Source organism: Paroedura picta, chromosome 9, assembly GCF_049243985.1.
Source record: "Paroedura picta isolate Pp20150507F chromosome 9, Ppicta_v3.0, whole genome shotgun sequence".
Taxonomy (NCBI): Eukaryota; Metazoa; Chordata; class Lepidosauria; order Squamata; family Gekkonidae; genus Paroedura; species Paroedura picta.
This window is the reverse complement of record NC_135377.1, coordinates 69891403-69916688: the sequence shown is the minus strand read 5'-3', so window position 1 is coordinate 69916688 and position 25286 is coordinate 69891403. Positions and strand designations below refer to the sequence as shown.

At 46.2% G+C, this 25286-nt stretch overlaps 1 protein-coding gene across 6 annotated transcripts in view; it reads right to left on the bottom strand.

Annotated features, from left to right (window-relative positions):
* Positions 1-7730: 7730 nt before the first annotated feature.
* The window catches only part of RNF182 (ring finger protein 182), a 42246-nt gene continuing 24690 nt past the window's right edge, over positions 7731-25286 (bottom strand). For 4 of the 6 annotated variants that reach the window (XM_077353283.1, XM_077353282.1, XM_077353284.1 and 1 more), the window contains exon 2: positions 7731-10983. In XM_077353283.1, coding sequence (XP_077209398.1) covers positions 10029-10766 — 738 coding nt within the window. In that variant the 5' untranslated portion in view covers positions 10767-10983 and the 3' untranslated portion in view covers positions 7731-10028. The remainder of the gene's footprint in view (positions 10984-25286) is intronic. The other 2 variants (XR_013234296.1, XR_013234297.1) reach the window with 2 other exon arrangements.

Genomic DNA, 25286 nt, shown 5'->3' with positions numbered 1-25286 from the left:
TTCAGGAGAGCACAGCAGCAATGGGCCTTCCTCATGGCCCGTGTGTAGCAGTTTTCATGGCAGCCTTGAGTTGTCAAAAGAGTTGATAAGAAATCAGATAAGAATTTTCACAGAGCAAAGACTGATGATGACTACAGGGCCCAGAGTTCCTGCTCCAGGTTTCTTATGTCCTTTGCTGTTATTACCAGGTCTCCTCCTGATGGGAGAAGCCACCTCTTGGTAGTAAATGCAATGATTCTTCTCTCCTGCTGCTGTGTGCTTAAGGCCTGGTTGCTTGAGCGAGATTAAATTCTGAGCAACTGCTGCTACCCGTGGCAGACTCATTCAGGTAGTTCCAGGCAATGTGAGCCTCCAGGGTGTAGTCTGCACGGGGCTTTTTACCCACTCTCAGCTCAAATAAATCCCTGCCGTCTACACTGAATTCAATTTCCACTTTGATTTTGGGCGCTTTAAATTTTCCCTTTGCAACATACATGATTGACTCTATCTTTCCCCCTCAATATCCAGAAGTGGATATAACCCTCGCTATTTCAAAAATCGGCATCAGTAAATGTGCCGATCTCTGCTTTTTGTGAATTAGTTTCCTGCCTTGTGCCTTCAACACTGTAGCAAAGCAGTCTTCCCTGACTGGCCAGGGCGTCAGTTCAGAGATTTCCAGGTTCCCAGTTGCAAGGCTTCCATTAAAATGACTGTGCTCCAGAAGCCCTAACTTCTCTCAGCAGAGATTTTCCTCTTGGATTTGTTCCCCCTCCTCTGCTGTCTCCAATCCTCCCCCCTCCCCCATTCAAGAAAACAAAGACTCCTTCTGTGCTTGACTTCCCCTCCCTGCTCTGAGCTTCCCCAATCGAGTGTAGAACATTTTCTGTTTCAATTAGGGGGGAGGGGTATAGAGGAAGACCCGAATTCAAATCAATCTGAATTCAACAGGATCCACAACGGAAAGAAACAGAATCAGCCCAGGACTTCGGTTCCTTTTACCACATAATTGGTGCCTGTAAAATTGACAACATCCTGCCATGTTTTCTTGGTATTGTGCTTCTGTCCATCCAGTTCTGGATACTAGAAGACCAAGCTCCACGTGGTCCTCTTAGTCTACACAACTGTGTCTGAAACGTGCCACCCATAGCTTCAGTGTGCTGTGCCTGAAAACCAGACTTCGCGGAGTATGTATTTGTGCTTTCAGAAGCTGCCAAATAGGTGCTCTGCACCTATCATATAAAATGGCCATGATGGGTACTGCAGTGATCATGTATTCTGTGGGACACAGAACTGAAGAAGCAGAAAATGACTGTCTGAAAAGGATCCCAGATATTTATCAGCCTAGTGACTACTCCAGGTTGATTTTGGAATTCAAAGGGCTTTTGGGGATCCCCATTTTCCTTACTTGTGTGTTCCTGTTCCTTTTGGAGGTTTTTCTCTCTGTTCCACATAAATTTTCTTTCCTCCCTCTAGTGGTCAATTCATTATTGTAGCTCATTATGTCTGGCATGAAACCCTGCACTTTAAGTTCTACTTGCTTCAAGAAACCCCAGAAGTAGTGCAATCGTGTATAATATGGTTGGGAAGCATAGCTTCATGAAACCCTGGTTGAGAAAGCCTTCTGTAGGGTGATATGCTGGACATAAAACAATGTAATATCGAATTGACCACTAAAGGGAGCAAAACATGTGTAGAACAGGACCCTCCCCCCTGAAACAAGAAGAACAAACAAATGCGGGAAATGCAAATCTGGAAAAGTCCAGATTTAATTATCTAGACTGTTGGCCAGGGACTTGATTCAATCTTTCAAAGCCTCCAAGTATTACCCTACAAAAATGTATGCAATACAGTTGGTAACCTAATCAGGATCCCTTAGAGCAATGGTCCCCAACCCACAGTTGGGTGTCCAGTACCGGTCCGTTGATCAGTTGGTACCGGGCCATGGCTCCTCCTCGTCCTCCTCCCCGGCTGCTACCTTGGGGACTGCCAGCCACTCTGCCGCCGGCTCACCTTTGGTGCTCTCCGGCCGCCATGGCTGGGGCTCCCCCTTGGCGTGGCACCGTGCAGCTGCTGCTGGCAGCACCCCCCAGTGGGCAACGTCCCTCGGCAAAAGACAACCCCCCCCCCCCGGGCCTCAGTAAAATTGTCAACCGTTGACTGGTCCCCAGTGATAAAAAGGTTGGGGAGCACTGCCCTAGAGCAAGGGTAGCCAAACTGTGGCTCTCCAGATGTCCATGGACTACAATTGCCATGAGCCTATGCCGGCAGGTCCTCCCATGCACTTTATATTTGGTTGCCTCTATTTCTGTAATCATGACCAAAAAAAAAAGGCTGCCGTTGTGCCTTAATATTGTAAGTAGAGCATAAATGTGCACCACCATCAATATACTTATTGGTGCAGTTTAAAAAAATTCTACTGCTTGAAAGCAAATTCCTAAATGCATTAATAAATCTGACATATTGAGCAAAGGAACAGCATATGTCAGTCAGTGAATGGTAGCAATACGATTCCCGTAGAATGAACCATAAATCTCTCTGCAGAAGTATGGGAAATCTAATAATTCCCATTATTTGGTTTAACACAAGATTAGGCAAAGACCTCAGTTCTAGAGCAGAAAACTCTAACCCGATTAGCTGAGGGAATTGGTTTCAATGAGATGAAAAAAATTCTTCATCTCCAATTTCCCTGATTTCCTCTCCCCAGTACAAAATGCATCAGCACCATAAATGCAAATACGACACATAAGGGCTGCAACCCCCCCCCCCCTCCAATCCTTGAATTGTGCTCCCGTTTTCAAAATAAATGACTGAGAACAGGAGGCGAACGTTTTGTGACTACAGGAAATCATATCCTCCCCACTTTTCTTGACAAATGCAAAAACATTCTGACCTGGGAAGCCAATCTACATGCAGAATAGGAGTACGGCATGCACCTGTTCCCCGTGTGTGCCTGCTCCATTAAAAATAATTGCATTTATATACCTTCTGGGGGCTGCAACACAAATCACGATGTCACAATAGCTCTTCACAGCAATTGGAAAAGCAGCCTCTCCATGGGTAGTCAAACTGCGGCCCTCCAGATGTCCATGGACTACAATTCCCAGGAGCCCCTGCCAGCGAATGCTGGCAGGGGCTCCTGGGAATTATAGTCCATGGACATCTGGAGGGCTGCAGTTTGACTACCCCAAGTCTAGCCTGACTCATCTTTTACAGCAGAACAGAGAAAATGAGACAGCTTTTTCCCCCAAGACTTTGGATGCCTATTCTGGGTTTACAGCCCACCTCGCTCCAAATGTTTCACCTCCCCTGTGTATGCTGAGGGAGACATTTAGGAGCTTGTGCAGTTTCCCGTGTTATGGAGCATGTGGGATCTCTTCAGGAGCCAGCTTGGTGTCGTGGTTAAGGGCGCCGGCTTCTAACCTGGACAGCAGAGTTTGACTCCCCACTCCTCCTCCGCCTGCACCTAGCTGGGTGACCTTGGGCCAGTCATAGTCCTGTTAGAGATGTTCTCCCAGAGCAGTTCTGTCAGGGCTCTCTCAGCCTTATCTTCCTCACAGTTTGTCTGTTGTGGAGAGAGGAAGGGAGGTGATTGTAAGCTGCTTTGAGACTCCTGCAGAGAGTAAAAAGCAGGGTACAAAATCACCTCTTCTTCATTACTGGAGATGCAAAGATTAGGTCTCATTGTTTCACAGGTCTCAGTAGAACTGCCTCAGAGGCCGAAAACGTATGGGAAGCTGGGACCCCTGTCCGAATCAGGAAAGCCCCTTCCGTTCAATACCAAAGTGTGTATCTTAGCTGTAGCCAGAGCTATTACACTGGGGGAAAAAAACCCAAAGATTTATACTGAGGTTTCTAAATTGACCCTCTCCCAAAAATCTCTCCAGGGCAGTGTACGACAGTAAAAGAGAACAAAACATAAAATATAACAATTTAAAATATTCCAATCCAATTAAAAATGAATATTTAAATGCTATTATTTCCAGACACACAGACTGGGATGTTTTATAAGAGCCTGGCTCGGGGGCGGGGGGTGGGGGGTGCTTATCCAACAAAAGTCCCCAAAGTGGGGGTAGGCAGGGGGCCCGGATGGATAGTTAAGGTGAAGCCCAGCCCTCAACCCAATTCCTGGTGGAAGAGCGCAGGTTTGCTGGCCCTTTGGAAGGTCGAGATGTTGAAGATGCAGCTGCCCCGGGCCCACCACTGCCAAGGCAGCTTGCCAGCCCCCACCCACTCCCCACTCTCAGGAGATGGGGGTTTAGGGTGGCAGGATCCAGGTTGAGTAACTCCAGGAGAGTTGAGGGTGGGGCCTGGGGAGGACAGGGAACTGAGTGGGCTATACCACCTGCCCCAGGACCGTAAAATCCACCCTCCAAAGCTTCCGTTTTCTCCAGGGGAATTGATTTCTGTAATCTGGATTCCGTAATTCAGGGGCATCGCTTAGAGGCTGGCATGCCAGTTCCCCACATTTGGTACCTGCAATGCAACACAAATGGTGAGTTATAAGTATCTGAGTCTGAAAGGCCCAACTTAAAAAGATGGCCAGTGAAGGTGGGTACATCTATCATCTACAGCAGTGGTCCCCAACCCGCGGGCTGCGGCCCGGTGTCGGGCCACGAAGGCCATGGTGCCGGGCCGCGGCTCCCTCTCCCCGCCCCCCCCTCTGCAGTAAAAAACTTCCCAGGCCGCAAGCTTGCGGTCCGGGAAGCTTCTTACTGCGGGAGGGGGGGGGAGAGGGAATCAGGGCCGCGGCCGGGCCGTGCATGCGCACATGTGCCAGGCGCAGAGGAAACCGCGCATGCGCGAAAGTGCCGCACATGCGTGATTTGGGCAGCGCATGGTGCATGCGCGCATGCGCGGCCTGGCCGTGCGTGCACAATGTGCAGGCGCGCAGGCGCAGGTGGGCTGTTGCCCTGCCGGTCCCCAGCCTCAAAAAGGTTGGGGACCACTGATCTACAGAAAACAGATGCTGTTTACCACCCTAATTTTGTTCAAATGCAAATTTACGCAGATTTAATAAGCCCTCACAGGAGACATACAGCCCTCCAGATGTCCATGGCAGGGGCTCATGGGAATTGTAGTCCATGGACATCTGGAGGGCCGCAGTTTGACTACCCCTATTGAATCAGACTCTTAGCCTATCCAAGTCAGTATTCACCCCGATTGGTAATGGCTCTCCAGGCTCTCGGGCGGAGGTCTTTCACGGCACCTGCTGCCAGATCCTTTAACTGGAAATGCCAGGGACTGAACCTGGGCCAAGCAGACGCTCTACCACTCAGCCACAGCCCTCCCCTAGCTAAATCCACAGCCAGTCATGGCAGCCACACCGCTGCAGGCAAACAGAAGCCCCAGAAAGGTCAAACAGTTCATAAATCAAGATATGCAGCATGACGCTACACCAGTCATCAACCCCAGAGGGCTGTGGGCACGCAAGGGCAGACTCTGGTGACGGGGACTCAGGGAAAAGAGCATTTTGCACCAGTTACAAATCAATGAGAACAATGAATGCAGGCCAGGCAGTGAAATTGAAATAGAATTTGTCTTCTGCCTCAGGAATTCAGGCACAAACAAGTGGAGATATGCCAGAAATGCTTCCTTCTCTGTTCCTCTAACCATCTCCCCCCTTTCTCCCCCATCAATCTATCTTCCTTCTCCAACCTACTCCACTCCTCCCCTTCCTTTGTCTGTCAACCTACCCCTGCCTTTTCTCCATTCCCCTTATCTGACAATCAATCCCCCCCCCCCCCCATCTCTTCATCCCAGCCTGGTGTAGTGGTTAAGAGCGGCAGCTTTTATTCTGCCAAACCAGGTTTGATTCCCCACTCTACCACACGCAGCCAGCTGGTTGACCTAGGGCTAGTCACAGTCCTGATCGTGCTGTTCTCACAGAGTAGTTCTGTCATACCTCTCTTGGACCCATAGGGTGTGTTCTGGGGAAAGGAAGGGAAGGTGATTGTAAAGAGTTTTGAAACTCCTTCGGGTAGTGAAAGGTGAGGGATAAAAAACAACTCTTCTGAAATTCTTGCAGTTCTCCCTATCTACCCGCTCCCCCAGCAGTCACTGCCCCTCTACCCTTGTTCTCTTCCCACCTGCCCCCTAGCTTTCCCATGTTTCAAATAAAGGTAAAGGTAAAGGTATCCCCTGTGCAAGCACCGAGTCATGTCTGACCCTTGGGGTGACGCCCTCTAGCGTTTTCATGGCAGACTCAATACGGGGTGGTTTGCCAGTGCCTTCCCCAGTCATGACCGTTTACCTAAGGTCATGTTATTCTAGCGGTCTTACTGTTCCATCTTGGTAGCTTGCATGCCATAAAGTCTAAATGGTCAAACAGAGTCAACCAAAACGGGATCCTAGGTTAAGTGACCCGCTTTCTGTTTTATCTTCATCAGTGGTTGCTCTTCCAATATTACTATCATAGTAGTAGTCATAGTATCACATTGGCAAAATGCTCATAATCATCTGGGGATTTGGGGGCACTTTATGAAATCCCCAGATGATTATGAGCATTTTGCCAATGATACTACAACTGAGTGATACTACAACTACTACTATGACAATATATTGGAAGAGCAACCACTGATGAAGATAAAACAGAAAGCGGATCACTTAACCTAGGATCCTGTTTATGTTTGACCATTTAGACTTTATGTTATAACCTTTTCACTTATAAACATAGAGAAGACTACTATATCATTGTGCCTCGGGATTTCCTTTTTTCTTCTGAGTCCACATTGAGGAATCCACGGTTCTATACTAGCTTGCATGCCATGACATTGCTGTTGGGGGGTCTGTGGGAGTGGCCATGACTGCGGCTACAGTCTCTCTTTTAAACATTGCTTTCATTGGGCTTTTATTATCGCTACCGCTACTGGAGTCCCTGGCTTTTTTCAGCCTGCAGGGACCTTTGGACTTCTGCCGTGGCAGTTGGCAGCCAACCTTACCTTTTGCTGCGGCAGCAGCTGCTCCGATCAGATCTCCCAAGGCCAATCAGAAGCCCTGTTAGGCGAAAGCCCCACCACAAACACGTGGCGGGTGCAAGGAAAGGGGTCAGTGGGCGCCTGGTGTAGGACAGCAACTATTCTCACTAGCTGATTCCACCAAAACTGTGGCCAGTTCACCTGCATCACAGGATTGCCCCACGTTGTATTACCATCTTCAATGTCCTAAGAGCTTTACTCTATGTGGGCAGTCGTGCATGGTTGGGCATCTCTCGGCGTCTTCTTTCGGGATTGCTTGTAGAGCTGTGGGTGCAGGTACTAGCTCCCCTCCTCTGCCTGAAAGGTGTGGCTCGTGGGAACTCAAAGAGAAACGAAAACTCAGACTCTGATGCTCAGTTACTGGAGGTCGTTCGTCACGCACAAGTCATCACATTGCGGTTCCAGAACGATACAGCAGGAATGTTTTATTACCAGGATTCATTCTAGCAAATTTTCAGTGCAGTTTCACAAGAACGTTGCAATGTCGTCATGATGGGAGCCTTAGGAAGTGGTCAGTAAACCAAACCTAGCTGTAAGGCACCTTTTCAAAACAAAAAGTGAAAACAGTGTCAGATTAATATTCTTTAAAGTGTACAGGTTAAATATTGTGTGGCAGAAGCAGAGGGCTGCCAAACTCCAGGTGGTAGCTGGAGATTCCCAGGATTACTGCTGATCTCCAGGGGTCACAGGTGGACTCTATGACATCACACCCCACTGAAGCCCCTCTCCTCCTGAAACCCTCCCCTCCTCTGGTCCCCCCCCAAAAAAAATCTCCAGGTATTTCCCAAACCAGAGCTGGCAACCCTACAGAAGCACCAGATAGAATTATATTACACTTTACAAATATGTTCAGAAAAGGCACACATTTGCCTACATTTCATCCTGCAACAGGAAACCTGTTTATTAGGAGACAGGACAGCTTGGACAAACCGAATGTAAACTCCCTACAAATATATAAATCCTTTTAACGTACGCACGCACAAACAAGTCATTACAAACATTATTACAGATAATACAAAACATGTCCTTTTTTTGAATCTTGGTTCGATGGACCTTCCACATCGGAGTCAGTCATGAGTTAATTACACTTTGTGGTTTGCTGTTAACCAGAGAAGCCGGATCATGCGTTACATAACAAGCACTTTTCAAGAAATAGTAATAGATTATTCTAAGGACTATCAAATTTTTAATGCTAGTGATTACTGCTGGACAAGACAGGCGTTTTCTTTACACCACTGGCTTGCAATGTTATCATAAATCCTGGAAAAATAATAATTTTAGAAACTTTTGATTTCAATGGGAGAATTAAACATCTGCTTACCTTCCTCTGTTCCCACTGAAATCTGGGAAAACTGAAAGTATTTAATGTAGGCTTGATTCTGCTCATATCTTGTTATTGTCTTTTTGTAACAGTGTACTGCTATGGGAATAGAGGAGTTTTGTGTAAAAATACGACGGTCTACTTTCTTTTTGTTCATATGCAATAACGTTTTCACACTACTTGCTATTTTTCTCTTGTCGGGACTCATTACATGCTTGTCCTAATGCTACCGCATGTCGTAAAGTCCTCAAAGGTTTCTAAACATTCATATTTTCGTCTATTTAAAACAGAACAAAACAGCAATCTTTATTATATATCTCAACACAACTTGTCACACTTTACACGTTAATATAACCTCCGACTCGGATGTAACGGTTTGAAACCACATTCTCCCGCAGTGGGGGTGAGAGTTTTGGGGTGTTGCTTTGAAGCACGCTTTTTGATTTCGGCCAGATGCTGAGGTTTCAAAGCCATGCCGTTAGGCTCCATTAGACGTCTAAAAGCCGTAGGTCTGTTGGGTATAGTGGTGTTCCTCTCCCAAATCCTTTTGGGAAAGTTAAAAATAAAAACTACCTACTCGGCCTCTTTACAACAACATTTTCTAGGTGTGTTCTATTTTAGTTTTAGCTTAGAGATGTGTACCACAATACAAAGAGGGTCAGGAAGGGAAGGGAAGTTGGGTTCGGAGGCATCTAAGGCCTTGCACAAACTATGTGCATCATAATTATGCTGACATGGTGCCATAGGCAGAACAAATCCATCTGGACTCAGCTTGGTTTTTCTTGCGCATGGAAGAGATAGCGGCTGTTTGCACGGTATCCTCTTGGGAGACTACCTCTGTGTAAAGAGATAAGGCTTCGTCATGCTTCCAACAAACCTTGCACTTTTGACATGGTGATTTTAAACAGGAAAAAAAAAAGTTCCTGCATACCTGTGGGTCATACATCTGGATAAATGATGCCTTCCTTTTGTGGTCTCCTATTCATCCAATGGATTTGGATCTTAGAAGCCAACCAGCTTCTTAAAAAAGCTCTGTCTTTGGGAGCCTACAAAATGTCTAATATGGTGATGGCATCTATTTCCTTTGTACATTTTTGCGGGGGCAATCCACTGGACTCTATGAGCCAGCCTCAACAAGAGGTTCAATTGTTCTATTAAATATCTGCTTGTCCACAGGGGCAACAGGACTCGTGAATCAAGAGTTCCACAGTCGATTAACTCTCTGAGCAATGTTACTGGAAAGAAGAGATTGTTTAAAACAGGGGTAGTCAACCTGTGGTCCTCCAGATGTCCATGGACTACAATTCCCATGAGCCCCTGCCAGCATTTGCTGGCAGGGGCTCATGGGGATTGTAGTCCATGGACATCTGGAGGACCACAGGTTGACTACCCCTGGTTTAAAACATAAAAGGCATCTGGGAAGGTTCCAGTAGGTTCCAGGAGTAATCCAGTGGAAAAATAAAAGGGTCATTCTGTTGCAGGATCAGGCACCTAGACGCACGTCGTCCCTTTCTATTGCTTAGTTCTCTCGAAACGGACTGTTTAAATTTGCTAATGAAACAAGACAGAGTTATCAGAGCATCATTCAATTATGCTTAAGGACAATAAATGGGGCCACAAAGCCATGGTCGCCGTTCCTACTCAGTTGGATGGACAATGGCAATAAATAAGAATACAAAAGGGGAAGTACGAGTGAACTCTGCTACATCTATGGCAATTTCACATTTTCATTGCTTGTTTCGTTGCGAGTGCTATTAAGAAGACATACAATCTAGAAACTCGTGGCATATACACTGGCAAAAGCCGTAAACCATGAGGATAACAAGACTCGAGGGGACCAGGCTGACAAAGACTACCCCAAGGGTGACTTTCTTTGATACCAGTAAATAGATCCCTAAAGGCAAAGAACTAAAATACAGCAAACCTAGCAACCAAACTAGGACTCGAATTGAAGTCTGGAAGAGCAAAGATGCGCAGTTCCACACTGTCCAGCTCTGGGGCACGGACGCCACAGAGTCAAAGCTGGTGGGCCGGTAGAATTCCACCACCGGGGTTGAGTTCAGGGTCGGTGGACTCTCCCGCTGTACTTCCATGATGGTTATCACCAGGCAGTTGGAGGAAGAGTGAGAAGGGCTAACGAGAGAGGCAAGCCTTTTGGGAGTGAGCAGGAGTTCTGTAGGGTTATCGGGGAGGCACTTCTTACCCTTCCCCCCGTAAGCCAGATTCATGAGGATGTTGTTGTCGTCGGGGAGGCTACCGACCTCATCGTCCGGCAGGCACGTCTCGAACCTACAGAACGGGCAAACGATGACTCCCTGAGGAGAGTCCCCGAAATCGATGATCTTGCAAAGACACTTGGCACATACTCGGTGGCAGCATTCCAGGACTTTAGGTTTCCTCTGCCTCAGGTTATAGCGGTTGTAACAGATCTTGCACTCCAGTTCATCTGAGCCTTGGGATTCTACAGCGTCCTCTGGCAGTAGGGTGGTCATTTCTTTCCAATGGGGTGTAGACTTGGGGGGGATGCCAGCCAAAGACAGTTCACGGGGACTTTATATCACCATTGGGATGATTACATCACCCAAATCAGCCAGGGGAAGAAAAGCACCAGTGGTCTTCATTCATTTTCAGCTTATCCCCATGACTATCTGCATGGTCCTCCAAAATCTCTCAGATATCGACATGCTAAACACAACATGGGTTTTCTGCCTAGAAGAGAGAAGGGGGGGGGGGAAAGAGAGATTAATTTGTTTATCTATCTTCTTTTATTAATATCTTTAATCAAAATTTACTCGGGTAGTATCCTTGAGAAATAACAGTTTATACTTTGGACCCAGAAATACAACAGGCGCTAGCGCACATGCCTGCAATGTGGCTTTCCTGGGTGCTCTTGGGTGCTCCCCCCTGCCCAGGTCTCCACTAGATCCTGAGATCCAGCGTGTTGGAGCTGATTAAATAGTAGGAGACTTTAATCTCAAGAGCCCAAATTGATCCCCCACTCGTCCTCCATGTGCAGCTAGCTGGGTTGCCAACCTCTAGGTGGGGGCTGGGAGATCTTCAGGAATAACAATTAATCTCCAGATATCAATTCTTCTGGAGCAGACAGCTGGGAGGGAGGGAGGGATGTCAGAAGTCGTGCTGGGTCCCATGGGGCTGGTGGGCAGACTTTACTCCCCCCACCCCAGATTCTTGAGGCCCCACCTCCAAACTTCAAGGAACATTCCTAATCCAGGGTCACCAACCTCCAGGTGCAGCCTGGAGACCTCTTGGAATTGGAGTTCATCTGCAGACTATAGAGATCAGCTTCCCAGGGGGAAAGGGCTGTTTTGGAGGGGGACTTTTGCTATGACAGTTCTTCATCAGACTGCAGAGACCTGTTTCCCTAGAGAATAGGGGAGATTGAGAGGGGGGATTGCAGCCTTGTGCCCCACAGAGATCCAGGGATGCCAGGCTCCAGGGAGGACCTGGAGATCCCCCAGAATGACAGCTCTTCATCAGACTGCAGAAATCAGTTCCCCTGGAGAAAAGGGCTGGTTGAGAACAACTCATTGAGGCATGCTCTACTTCTCCCCCACCCCCAAACATCAACATCAGGGCAACACACTGGGGCAGGCTCTGTTCCCCCCACCCATCACCCCCACCACCACCCTCTACATCAGGGAAAGTCACTGGGGATGGCTTCACTTCTACCCAGTACATTCCAAGGGCGGCAGGAAGTTGGGGGTGAACAGCTGACTCCTTATCAGCCCTTCCTGGCCAAGGGCTTCTTCCCAACAGGGGCTAAGCTACAAAGGAGGGCCATTCCTGGCCAAGGGCCAATCAGGTAGCGAGTGACCTGTTGTTTTGGAAAATATATGGTTTGCTAATGTTAAACATGTTCCTTTAAAAGTACATCCTCTAAGCCAAGGGTGGCTGAACTGTGGTTTTCCAGATGTCCATGGACTACAATTACCACGAGCCACTGACGTCTGGAAAGCCACAGGTAAGTCACCCCTGCTCTTACAGTTATATATAATCATATTTTTGTTGGCTCCACCTCCTCTGGTGGCCGTTTGGTAAAGATATAGAGTTATACATGACCAAAGCCTGACATCTTGTTGGCTCCACCTCCTCTGGCCGCCATTTTGTGGCTGTGCCCACCAGCCTGTGTCAGAATTTCAAAGGTGCCCATGGACTCAAAAAGCTTGGGACTCCTGTTTTCAAGCTTCTAGAGAAGCGGCATGTATATCTGAATTGTAATCTGACTTCAGTAATGTGGGGCAAGGGGAAAAGGCCAAAGCTGGTCTACTCAGATACAGAGGTCATGCTATTCAATGAAGATTACTTCCAGGGCAGCATCCTTAGGTTGTGGCCTTAATGACCTCCTGAGATGATACAGAACTTTCCACAGAAAACCAGTTTTTAAGGTAGTTCAGTTGATGAGAGGGATGAAAAAAGCCACACACCCCATACCTCACTGTTTGGGGTTCAAATCCATGAAATCCCTGACACATGTTGGGTTCCAGATATACAACTGGTCTCACAGATAGTCATACATTGGAGGAAATGCAACTTAAATAGCACTTGTTAGCTCAGTGCTCTGATGGGGGAGGAGCTTTTGGTTTACCTCTTGTACTGCTTTCACAAGTGGATTGTGATCGCATGGGGACCATTCCCTCTGGCTCCACGTGCCATAGCGATGACACATGGAATCAAAGAGGCAAAGTGCCCCCACCCCCCACCATTTATACTGATGAAAGTGAGGGGAAACCAGAAGCTCCTTCTCCTCCCTTGCTATGCTGAACAGACAGGTATTAAGGTTGAGTTCCCCCACTGAACATCTGAGTCCAAATAACCCTCCAGCCCCCTGCGGAAAAGGTATGCAAGATGTATCAGGCATTACACGAAGCCTAAGAATCACTGGATTATATTTGCAGTTCAAACCACCATATTTCCCCATAACTAATTTTTATCGATTCCACGAACTGTGCTGTTTCAATTGCACAAATGCAGTATCTGTAAGAATATTTTAAGCCCACAGACCAAAACAGAAGAAGCATGCCTTTATGGGAAACTTGCAATGGATAATTCTAGAACAATGTGGGGTAGACTGAATTTAGCTTAAAATGTCTACACTTCAAATCTGACATTTGTCTTCTTTTCTTACGCTCTGCTCATCAAACCCGTCAGTCTCCTTTTCGGTATTTTATTGATTTCATTACCTCCGGGGCAAGATGGATGCTTTCCAGCATCTGCTTCTTTGCAAATTACATGTTGCCTCATAGACCCATTGAAATGAACGAGAAAACATGAACAGAATGAGAAGAAACCTCAATCAAGCTCATCTTTTACCTCTAAAGTAATCCGTCTATTGTGTTATTCCTCGTTCAGCACAGTTTTCTAATAACCTTCCTGGACTAGGAGCTTCTGTGGTTTTTGTCTTAGGAAGGGGAGAAAGCAGAGAGATTCACGCATTCTTTTCATGACAACACATTCTTAGAAATCAGTGGCATGGCTTCCCTAGAAAAATATCACTTGGAAATTTTCCCAATCTCCTGAATAAAGGGCAGTCTGCCTTGGCATATTTATTGCTAGAATAAATTTTATGGGTATCTCTTGTTAATCTTATGTCTCAACAGCAAAAAAAAAAAAAAAAAAAAAAAACTTGAATTGAAATATTAGATTAGGGGGGCAAAATGCATTAATTAAAAATAATACTCAAACAAACATAAAGCTTTGTGTAGAAATTATTTTTATTGCAACGATAAATAGCAGTTTTTATTGTTGTATTTTTATTGCATTTAGTTGTATTTTTATTGTAAGGACAAATAGCATGTACCTTCTTTACACGGTTTGAATATGAGAAGGCACTGAAAATTGCTGACAGATAGCTGAGTGAGGTTGGTGCAGTGGTTAGGAGCACTGACTTCTAATCTAGTGAGCCGGGTTTGATTCCTCGCTCCCCCACCTGCAGCCAGCTGGGTGACCTTGGGTTTGCCACAGCACTGATAAAGCTGTTTTGACCGAACACTAATATCAAGTAAGAAAAAGAATAGGGACACCGTAGGACCCCTGTGAGGACAAGAAAGTGAAATTATAACCGATGATGACGAGAGGTCTGAACTGCTTAACTCCTATTTCTCCTCAGTCTTCTCTAGTGAGGGAAATAGTGCTCATTGTGCCAAAAATGTATCACAACAGGGGGGATGGGAATGGTGGCCTAGGATCACTGTGGAGGCATTCCACAAACACCTAGTTTCTTTAAATGAAACAAAGTCTTCTGGTCCAGATGAATTGCATCCAAGGGTAATAAAAGAACTTGCAGATGTCATCTCTGAACCTCTGTCCATTATTTTTGATCCACTGGGCCAGAAAAAGAGTGATTGAGCTACTCATATCACCTAGCTCACCACCTGTGCAAAAAGGCCATAGCAACTGGTGTTTCACATCTATTTTCATGCTTAATATGTTAAGTATATATCAGGAGGTGTGCATGATAAAACGATAACTGTTAACACTCATATAGGGATGCTGTCTTCTGTTGTCACCGTTGCCCCTGTGAGGTAGGTGGGACTGAGAGAACTCTGACAGAACTGTTCTGTGAGAACAGCACTAAAAAGACTGCGAGGTGCCCAAGGTCACCCAGCTGGCCGCATGCGGAGGAGCGGGGAATCAAACCCGGCTCTCCAGTTTAGAATCCGCCACTCTTAGCCACTGCACCAAGCTGGCTCTCCCAGTACGCTAAGCTGGTTCTCATTTCAATCAAACCATTCGTGCGCCTAGTTCGATCCACAGAAAGAGTGATGCACAAAGGCCATAGCAATTGTTGTTTTACATCTGTTTTCATGCCTAGTACGTTAGTAACTCATCTGGAGGCCTGTATGACAAAATGATGAATGTTAACACTCACAATGGGATGCCGTCTTCTGTTGTCACCGTTCATTTAATTTTTGGGTGTGCTTGTCGAGACGTGGGTTTTTTTAAACACACACTTTCCCCCTGCTGCTAAGAACCTCTCTGTCATGTGCAGACTGTATTACGGCTTCCCCTCCTGACTATGAACCAAAAGGAGATCGATCAGCCGCATCCCGTAACTCCATTGCAATGTGACACATTGATTAAAGCGGACAGGGAAAGGCTCATTGTTCAAAGCTGTCCAGAGCCGGCATAAAATGTGGCATGAAACAGGTTGAGCGAAAGGGCTTCGAACGCATCTGCACAGACACCGGGACAAGGAAAGCAGATTTAAATTTTAACAAGCTGCACACTCTAAGCGGCAGAAATCCAGTGGGGTATTTTCGTCTAAATCAGATAACAGCTGGAAACTTTCAAACATGAGTACAGCCCTCTGCTTAGGGCCCAATGGCATTTAATTGATACTAGAAAAGCAATTGTTGGGCAAGCTTGTCCAAAAGGGTTGAGGAGCATCTGTGAAATATTAGAGTGTATTTTTATGCCCTTAGGTGGGACAGGACAATGATGAGCCACGTTGGCAGGTAAAGTTGCTGTTGCCAAAATTTAAAGATCTCTGTGGTAAAGAGCGGAGTGATTTAAATACAGAACGGGAGATTTTGCATTTGCAAGCAGGAGAGGACTGAGAGGGGATTTGATAAGAGACCGGGATGTAGGAAGAAAGGTTGGGGGAGCTTGGTCTGTTTAGCCTGGAGAGGAGGCGACTGAGAGGGGATTGAAAAGGCTGCCATATAGAGGATGGAGCAGACTTGTTCTCTCTTGCTCCAGAGGGACGGAAGAAGTTCCTAAACATCCGGAAGAAGTTCCTGACAGAGTGGTTTCTCAGTGGAACAGGCTTCCTCAGGAGGTGGTGGGTTCTCCATCTTTGGAAATTTTTAAGCAGAGGCTGGATAGCCATCTGACGGAGAGGCTGATTCTGTGAAGGCTCAAAAGGGGTGGCATGTTACAGTAGATGAGCAATAGGGATGTGAGTGTCCTGCATAGTGCAGGACTAGATGACCCATGAGATCCCTTCCAACTCTATTATTCTATGATTCTATAAAACAGGGGTTGTCAATCTGTGGTCCTCCAGATGTCCATGGACGACAATTCCCATCAGTCCCTGCCAGCAAATGCTGGCAGGGGCTCATGGGAATTGTCGCCCATGGACATCTGGAGGACCACAGGTTGACTACTCCTGCTATAAAGTATACCAACAAGGACAAAAGGCCATGCTTTCCGAGCAAGCACACTTTGCTCCATTTGCCTGTGGATACTACAGTGAGAAAGGAAGCCACAGTAATTTACTTTGAAATACAAATTGGTTCTGTTATTGAAACGTGTATAGGCAAATTCTGGGCCTATCTTCTTGCAGTGGGAATGTAGCTTAGTTCAAAGACAGTTGATACAGGAAGGACTAAGAATATTAAGTTCCCCAGGCACATTCTGGAGAGGTTCTCTGCAAGAACTCTTATAACATTTTTATAGATCAGATTGTTGTCAATAAGCACAAAGTCCTTTGCCTACAAATGCAGTACAGAACATGCTTAAGCTGGTTTTGAGTAAATGTTCCTCATTTGCCTGCTTACAAACTGGGCAAAAGTCAACGAGATTTGCTCCCGTCTCGCTGGTGATTTGATTGGGCCTATTAGCTTTAGTCTCCACCGAAAATAGCACACAGAAAGTGGGATGCGTGTATGCTGGTAATTAGCGAAAATCCAATAACCCTGCTTGGCTTTGGAATTACTCTCAGGAAGAGGAGATGATGCTAATATATTTTTCTGCCTAGTGGGTTGCTCCTTCATTGAGGTTTTGGAGCACAAGCTAATCTAGGCTTTCTCCCAGAAAAGTGTGCACATTATCATGTCTAGCTTCTTTGCAGCATACAATTTTATTTGCAGCATACAATTTTATGCACAATTTTAAGCAAAAAAAAATGTAGGAGGTGATACTAGCATACTCTTTTTTTGCATTCAATTCTTTTTTAACAGTTCAAAGCTTATCTTTTCCCACTGGATTCCATGCTGCATTGTCTGTAGAGTTTCCAGATATTCCTACAATAGGCTGCCATTATGCCTTCCTTTTCCCCAGAGACAACATCACACCATCGTTGGCAGTGTTTTTAAAAACATCACCGTTAGTCACAGGAGCGGCAGTGGGAAACAGGAGCCCGGCAAGGAATCCGCTAGCCCTTGTGGGGAAATGGTAACCCTGCCTCCTTACCAGTCCGCTGTTCTGGGTAGATTCTGCACACAATAGATAATGCACTTTCAATGCACTTTAGAAGTAGATTTTCCTGTTCTGCATAGGAAAATCCAGCTGCCAAAGCATATTGAAAGTGCATTATCCTATGTGTGCAGACTCTGCCCTGGTCTCCTTAACTCAGACAGAATGTCTCTGGATGGCCTGGTGTTTTTCTTCTGGTTTGCTGGAGGTACTTGGGGAAGGGAGGGAACTGATCCCACACAAAAAGAAACAGCATATTTCTATCTCAAGCATTTAACTTTTAAAAATGTGCTGTTTTGCTCCCTTCCACTGCATCGCTTCTTGGACAATATCGTTCACTGTTCAAGCCAAAATTGGTAACACTCTTGAAAAGGATCCAAGAGCAATTTAATTAACACTTGGCAATTGTTTTCCAGATTTCAAGAAGCTACGATGTGAAAGCTTGAATACTTAGTTGAAGTGGCTTCAACCAGTTCCAGATCAATTTCTTGTTTTTCATGCATGACAGCAGCCTTGCTTGAAAGGCTGAATCCTGACAGAATACCACGTTGAAATTTGTAACTACAGGAAATCATAACAGCTACTTGATTCATGAAATCTAATCTGTACTTTCAAGTATTGACAGGGATGCATGGAGGAAACTTCTCTATGGAATTGCCGAGGGTCAGACACGACTGAACGGATGACATCATCATTTTCAAGTATCTTGCGCCTTGGCAAAGGCGAACCACCTGTGCTTACCACTTGCCTTGAAAGCTCTGGGGGCACTTTCCACATCCAATTTATGGTTCACCTTTTGCTGGCTTTCAATATTTTCTGAACTCCTGATTGAACTGTGGTGCTATGGGGAAGAGTGACAGGCTACTCTCTGGGAAACCCGGGTTTGAGTCCTTACGTGCTTTGGAAGCTTGTTGCAGGATCTTGGGCCAGTCACACAGTTATATCCGTGGGTTGGAAGGAAGCCAGGACCACTGGGAGTTCAATCGGCTCTTTATTAGGATCCCAGCAAGGTGATACAAGAGGCAAGACTGAACTGAGAAACCCCAAAGATCCTGAAATCAGGATCTAGCAGCGCATTGGTCAGTTATATTGCCCACTTCGATCCTGCCTTGGACTTCAAGCTCAGTCCTGCAGTAGATCCGTATAGACAGGGAAGAGCCAGGCCTCCCTGCCCTACAGTGGCCCAGAGGGGGCAAAGAATGCCCTAGTCAGCTTTATGGTGCTTTGCCACACTATGGGGTGGACCGGGGCATTCATTTTGATTTTGCAGGAAGGTGGGATTGCATGGAATGCAATCCTACCTTCCCACCCCCCGTGCAGCTGAATTAATCCGCCACTATTTCCCAGCGGGGGACACATTCCAGCAAGACAACAGGTGTCCCACTTAAATGTATCCTGTGTGCAGAGCATGGACCTCTGCAGCAGTGCACCACCGGCAGCCCGACGCAGCTTCCACCATGCGGAATTGGCCATACTCATAACAGCTTCACATTGCATTGGAGAATGTAGGATATAAATACCATAAATTGTAACCGCTTACTCACTGCTGATTTTACAGTATCAAGGACATCCTGATGAAGGGAGTTTTTAGACTCAACTGGTTACAGGGCCTGAAATTGTTGTTGGTCTTTTAATGGGCAACTGGACTTGAATCTAGCTCTTAAGTGGTAGAAAAGAGCAAGAGTCCGGTAGCACTTTAAAGACTAGCCGCATTTGTTAGTCTACCCACCCTGATCTAGCTCTCAAGCAAAATGCAAGCAAAATGAAAGTCTTTTGTGCAAGTCTTAAGACTTCTCTCACCTTGGGCCACCAAGCAACACTGGAACAGCCCCCCTCTCCTTGCAACTATTATCAGCAGGCCAAACAGGTGCCGCATGAGGACATCTTTACTCAAATGCACTCAGGTATTTTGAGTGGCGGTTGGTACATGATGACTTTTCTGTAGGAAAAAATGTACTGCAAGCACGCACCAAACAATGTAATTATTTATGAGTTCCACAAATGAGACATTTAATGGAGATTAACAGAATTAATCAGAAAGATCATTGGTTATCTTGAATGATAACAGGAAGACGCTAACAGAAGAGGCAATTAAGATCCCATTAAAAAGTCTATGGTTTTCTATCTTTTTCAAACAGCTATTTTTATTTCAGTGAGAGGCTGCATCAGCCTGCTCTGGTAGGGCTACTTTTTCTGGGAGAGGGAAGCTAAACCCAGTGCCAGGTTTCCTGCCCATTCCACACATCTTAGGCGATGCACTTAGAAGTAGATTTTCCTGTTCTGCACCAGGAAATTCAGTTGCAAAAACACACTGAAAGTGCATTATCCAATGTATGCGGAATGGGCTGGCTAAATCCCTGGCTGGTTTCTGCAACAGTAGGCAGACGGGTGGTCCAACACAAAGGCAACGGCTGCTGTTGAGCAGGCTGGGGGAGAGGAAGGACCACTTCTGTATGGAGGAATCACCCAGCCATTATTTTGCAATGTCCCATTATTTTTTGCCTCGGGATGGCTCTCTGGACCTTTTCCGTATGGGGGAGCCTTTGTCCTCCTTCCTCCCAATGGAGTGAGATGAAAACATGCTGCTGTGACAGTCCTGGCCACAGCCTAGACCAGGGGTAGTCAAACTGCGGCCCTCCAGATGTCCATGGACTACAATTCCCAGGAGCCGTTGCCAGCGTTCGCTGGACATCTGGAAGGCCGCAGTTTGACTACCCCTGGCCTAGACGAATATAAGAAAATTTTCTAAACCGGATGTTATTCGCTGTGGGTTGGATTTCAAGTAAAGCAATACAGGGATGGAGATTTCATACAGCGAATCTCCTTCAGTCTCAAAAGCTCTATGGTAATTTCAAACCGTGCCGCTCCCCCCCCCCCTTTGCCTTTTGATTGTTCTCAGAGGTTTTTTGTAACATTCTAAGTTGAGCTCTATGAGATCTAGAAGGTGATCCCAGAAGACTGCTGCTCTTTCCTGCACTTCTGATGTTCTGCACAGTTCCATTTTGACTCCCATGTGAGAGATTAGGTTTGGAGATTTGGGGGTCCAGTGTCACAAGTATGCAGATGACACCCAGGTATGCCTTTCTTTGGCAACAGATTGTAAACAGGTATGCTAAGGCAAGGATTCCCAACCAGGGGTCATCAAACCCTGTGGATTCGTAGCTTTCCCCTCCTGCCTCAGTGGACTCAACCAAAAGCTTCCCTCCCCCAGGTGAGCATGAGTGAATTCTCCCATGGTTTCTTCAACTGGGAGGGGGTGGAGCCTCCCGATTAAAATGCTTCCTGTCTCTCCTCCCTCAATGTTTCATGAGCCTGTCTCTTAACACGGTTGGTGAAGTTACTTCTGGTGGGGGTGGCAGGGAGGTCTGGCTAGCTGGCATCACTTCCAGGGCCTCCCAAAGCCTGAAAAATTATTTCAGGGGCTCATCTACAGTAAAAAGGTTGAAAAAGACTGCACTTAGGTACATTACCCAGAGATAGCGATCAGCCAGAATGTGAGTAAACAGACGTTTAACCCAGAAAGACCCTCTCATATTATGAGAAGCAGAGAGCCACTAAATATGCAAGAATAACATTTATTTCAAATTTGATCAAAGATAACCTTATGCATTGTTTCAGTTATCGCATATATGGTTGGCTATGCTAGATAGCAAAAAAATAAAAACAAACACCCTACTACTGAAATCTCATTTCTGCCACTGGCCGGTATTCATCTGAAGACGCTGAATCAAACCGAAGCATGTATGAAATCACTCCAATGGGAGTAATAAACCTCTAAGATAAAGAAGAACATGGATCTCTCTATACAAGATTCTTTTAGCACTGCTGAAGAATAATTCTTCCACAATCGACTAGAAACAGAACTAAAGATGAGATTCCGCACCACATTTAATAAACCTCTGTATCCATGTCAAGATCCCACAATGCCCATCTACAAGAAGCAAGATCTCAAGTCTATTTAGCCAGGACTGTCCCATTTGGTGTCATCAGAACAGACTGTTTTCCAGAGAAGGGGTCGTCAACCCCCGGTCCACTGCCTGGTACCGGGTTGTGAAGGCCTTGGTACCAGGCCGCCAGCCTGCCTCACCCCCCCCCCCCCCGCAGTGAGAAGCTTGCCAGGCCCCGAGTGAAGCCGCGCATACATGTTAGCGCCCCCTACTAGTGAAAGCGCGTGTGCGTGTTAGCGCCCCTGCTGGCAAAAACGCGCATTCGCGGCGCCCGGGCCAGCAGTTCTCCCCCGCCACCGGAGGCGGTCTTCAGCTGGAAAAAGGTTGGGGACCGCTATTCCAGAGCATTATCATTAGCAATTCTTTAATAAATCATTTCCTTATCATGTTTCCCCCACATATCCCCTTAAAGATGCACATACATTGCCTGCTATCACAAATTATTTCATTTAAACTCAGTTTTTCTCCCCAATGGGGCATATCTTTCTCCTCCACGTTATCCTCATGTTATTTAAGTCTTTCTCCGCCACGTTATCCTCACAACAGCCCTGCAAAACAGACTGGGCTGAGCATGTGCCTGGTCAAAGGTCACTCAGCACAGTTACACAGTGGACTGTAAATCTAAGCCTTCGTCTCCCAGATCCTTCTCCAGTCTTTTAATTAATTTAAATTAATTAATTAATATACCACTCTGCCCTTGCGGCTCAGGGTGGTTTACATGGAACATGAAGTCATAAAAGTCATAACATTCATAAAAATGTGTAGAATGAAGGTTCAATAATTACATCATCACAGTAGTAATGGCAAGGACGGTAACATTACTAGATACTAATAACTGAACTTCTTACATGATGATTGTAACCCCGCAGGTTTTTCAATGCAGGTTGGCCCACGGTGTACTCGACGGGCACACTTTGACATGCTAACCAGGGGGGGAGGGGAAGAACCAATCCAACTGGGTAAAAACGCATGTTTCTTCCCCTTCACCTTATTGCAACCAACTTCTTTCCTTTGCAATCCCAGCAGTCTGAAACATATTGGAGGAAAAGAATATCCTGCAGAACGTTTCTAATGAGCAATGCAATCAGAAATGAGTGAGGGCATTTCCAGATCGACCTAGCTGTTCCCCCTGCCAGATTCATCAGTAGCATTTTGTCATTCCACACCGAATGATGCTGCGATCCTCTTTGTTTTGAAAGAAAAGAAAATCACCACAAACCAATTCTGAAACAAGACGGGATGACAACAGGGAAATCATTGACCTGTGACGATTTAGAAGCAATGCCCTCTGAATCTTTCATATTAACCATGTGAATTGAGGACAGCAAGGACAGCAGACTCCCCAGAGCTGTTCCAGATCAGGAAATAAGCTTAGGCAAAAACACCTATGGTCTTGATCTGAAGTAGACCTCCATACACCTGGGAATTCAGTTTGAAGTATCAATATCTTTATTGGTTTATCATGCTTCAGTTCATAAAATATGGGAATCAGTTTGATGCGCAGAACTCCCAGAGCATGTCTGGCCACCTGGAGCTTGGGGATATAAGGGCTTTGTAACATGTAATTATGCACTTAGTCCTGTCTCAGAGGCCAATTGTCAGGATAAAATAAGAAAAGGAGAAGGCAGCCCTGAACTCCTTGGAGGAAGGGCAGGAATTTTTTTTAAAGTACTCGGTAGATTTAAGACGCCGTTAAAAGAAGAGTTGTGATCCTTGAAAAAGATGCAAAAATATTGGAAAGAAGACAGGCAATCTAACCAATAGCCAGCATCTCTGCTAATTGTCATAAAATGCTCCCACACATATTGTTAAAACTTATTAAAGGCAGCAAAGATGACGAATGCAAAAAGGGGAAATGTGTGGCAACAGAGAAAGAAGATTTGACAAATGCTTTTGATACATAAATTAACCATTTCAAACAATTGGGGGGGGGAGGCAGAAACCGTACAACTAACTTATGGTCGGAAAAGACGTCACTCGCGAGGGCCCCACCATGCACCAGTCGCCAAAACATTGGTTCAGAGGCTCCAAACTGGGCCATGTTCATATTGAATTCTGGCTCGTGAACCTGTTCGTGCCCCTCCCTATTCTTTACTATACCACAATGCAGTATTATATTAGTATCAGATCAGATGCTACAACCAATAGTGGTTCTCAACATCAAAATTCCTTTTGGTATCTGGAGGAGTGAGCAGTGATTCACAAAAGTTCCTGCCCTGTCACAAATTTTATTAATCTTTAAGCCGCTCTGGACTCTCGCTCTTTTCTATTGTACTGCCTTTGGGTACATGACTTATATCTTGGACTAGGGGCAAAGCCCATTGTATCCAAGAATACAACGGGTACTAGAGCTTGGCAGTGGGAAGAGGAAGGGGAGGAGTTGTCCAGTCTGTAAGGGCATGGGGTTGAATGTGTGTGTTGTGTGGGAGGTTGTGGTGGCATGGTGGCAAATGAGGCCATGGGTGTGGAGATATGGGTGTCAAGAACGTGTGGTGTGGAATGTTCGTTGAGTGTGGGAGAGGACTGACCTTTGGGAATTTTGGCATAGTGGTTACAGATGAGCTTTCCAGAGCCATGTCCTCAGATATGTGAAGGGAATTGCGCCCCAGAATACAAACAGTTGCTGGTAAGGGCTCGCCATAACCCAATTAGAGAGGCTGGACCTCCACCAGTTCTTCCAGCTGAGGGGAGTGGGGGCCACTGACACAATGCCAATCACCTTGAGTTGGCAGCCCACTGGGCATTCCAGGGCTGAGGCACCGCCACTGAAAACGTCCTGTGTTTATTGCAATCCATATCATCTCTGTGAGCAAGGTCAAAGAAAGCAGTGTGTAGGAGACAGATATTACTGGTGGGCTGGGCAGTATGGGAAGAGACAGTCCTTCAAGTACCTTGACCCAATTTTAATGTGCCCAGATACCTACTGATGAGAAGCCAGTGCACATCTATACTATCTCAGTATGCAAGGTATAAAAACCAGCCTTTCTTCACAAACCCACATGACACATTAAACGGTGCCAAAATCCACAGCAGGATCCTCGTTTCAACAAGCTGTCTACAGTAGTATAGACCACTGTCCCTAATAAGCTTCATAAATAACTCTGTGAATCATTTAGAACAGGGGTAGTCAAACTGCAGCCCTCCAGATGTCCATGGACTACAATTCCCAAGAGCCCCTACCAGCATTTGCTGGCAGGGGCTCATGGGAATTGTAGTCCATGGACATCTGGTGGGCCGCAGTTTGACTACCCCTGATTTAGAAGAAGAAGAAGAAGAAGAAGAGTTGGTTCTTATATGCCGCTTTTCCCTACCCGAAGAAGGCTCAAAGCGGCTTACAGTCACCTTCCCATTCCTCTCCCCACAACAGACACCCTGTGGAGTGGGTGAGGCTGAGAGAGCCCTGATATCACTGCCCGGTCAGAACAGCTTTATCAGTGCTGTGGCCAGCCCAAGGTCACCCAGCTGGATGCATGTGGGGGAGTGCAGAATCGAACCCGGCATGCCAGATTAGAAGTCCGCACTCCTAACCACTATACCAAACTATTGCCTCCATAGAAAAGCCCTCCTGAATAAATCAGTTCTGCAAAGTTCACAGAAAGCTGGGCAAGTGGGTGTTTTCGTGACCTCCTTGGGCAGTCCATTCCACAAGGTGGGGGCCATAACGGAGGTGCGCGGATGGGCAATTGCTGACTTTGCCTATTTGCAATTTGGCACCAGCAGAAGGCCTTGCGGGGATGAGCAAAATAAAGTAACATGCATCCTTTACTACGAATTAAATCCAAAATGGAACTGTATTTTAGCAGCACATTGTGTCCTGCCTATGCTTATTGCATGCACTGGTTGACACAAGCTGGCGTACACGGAATAAACCCCACACCAGTAATACACACACCATTAAGTATCCAGGGA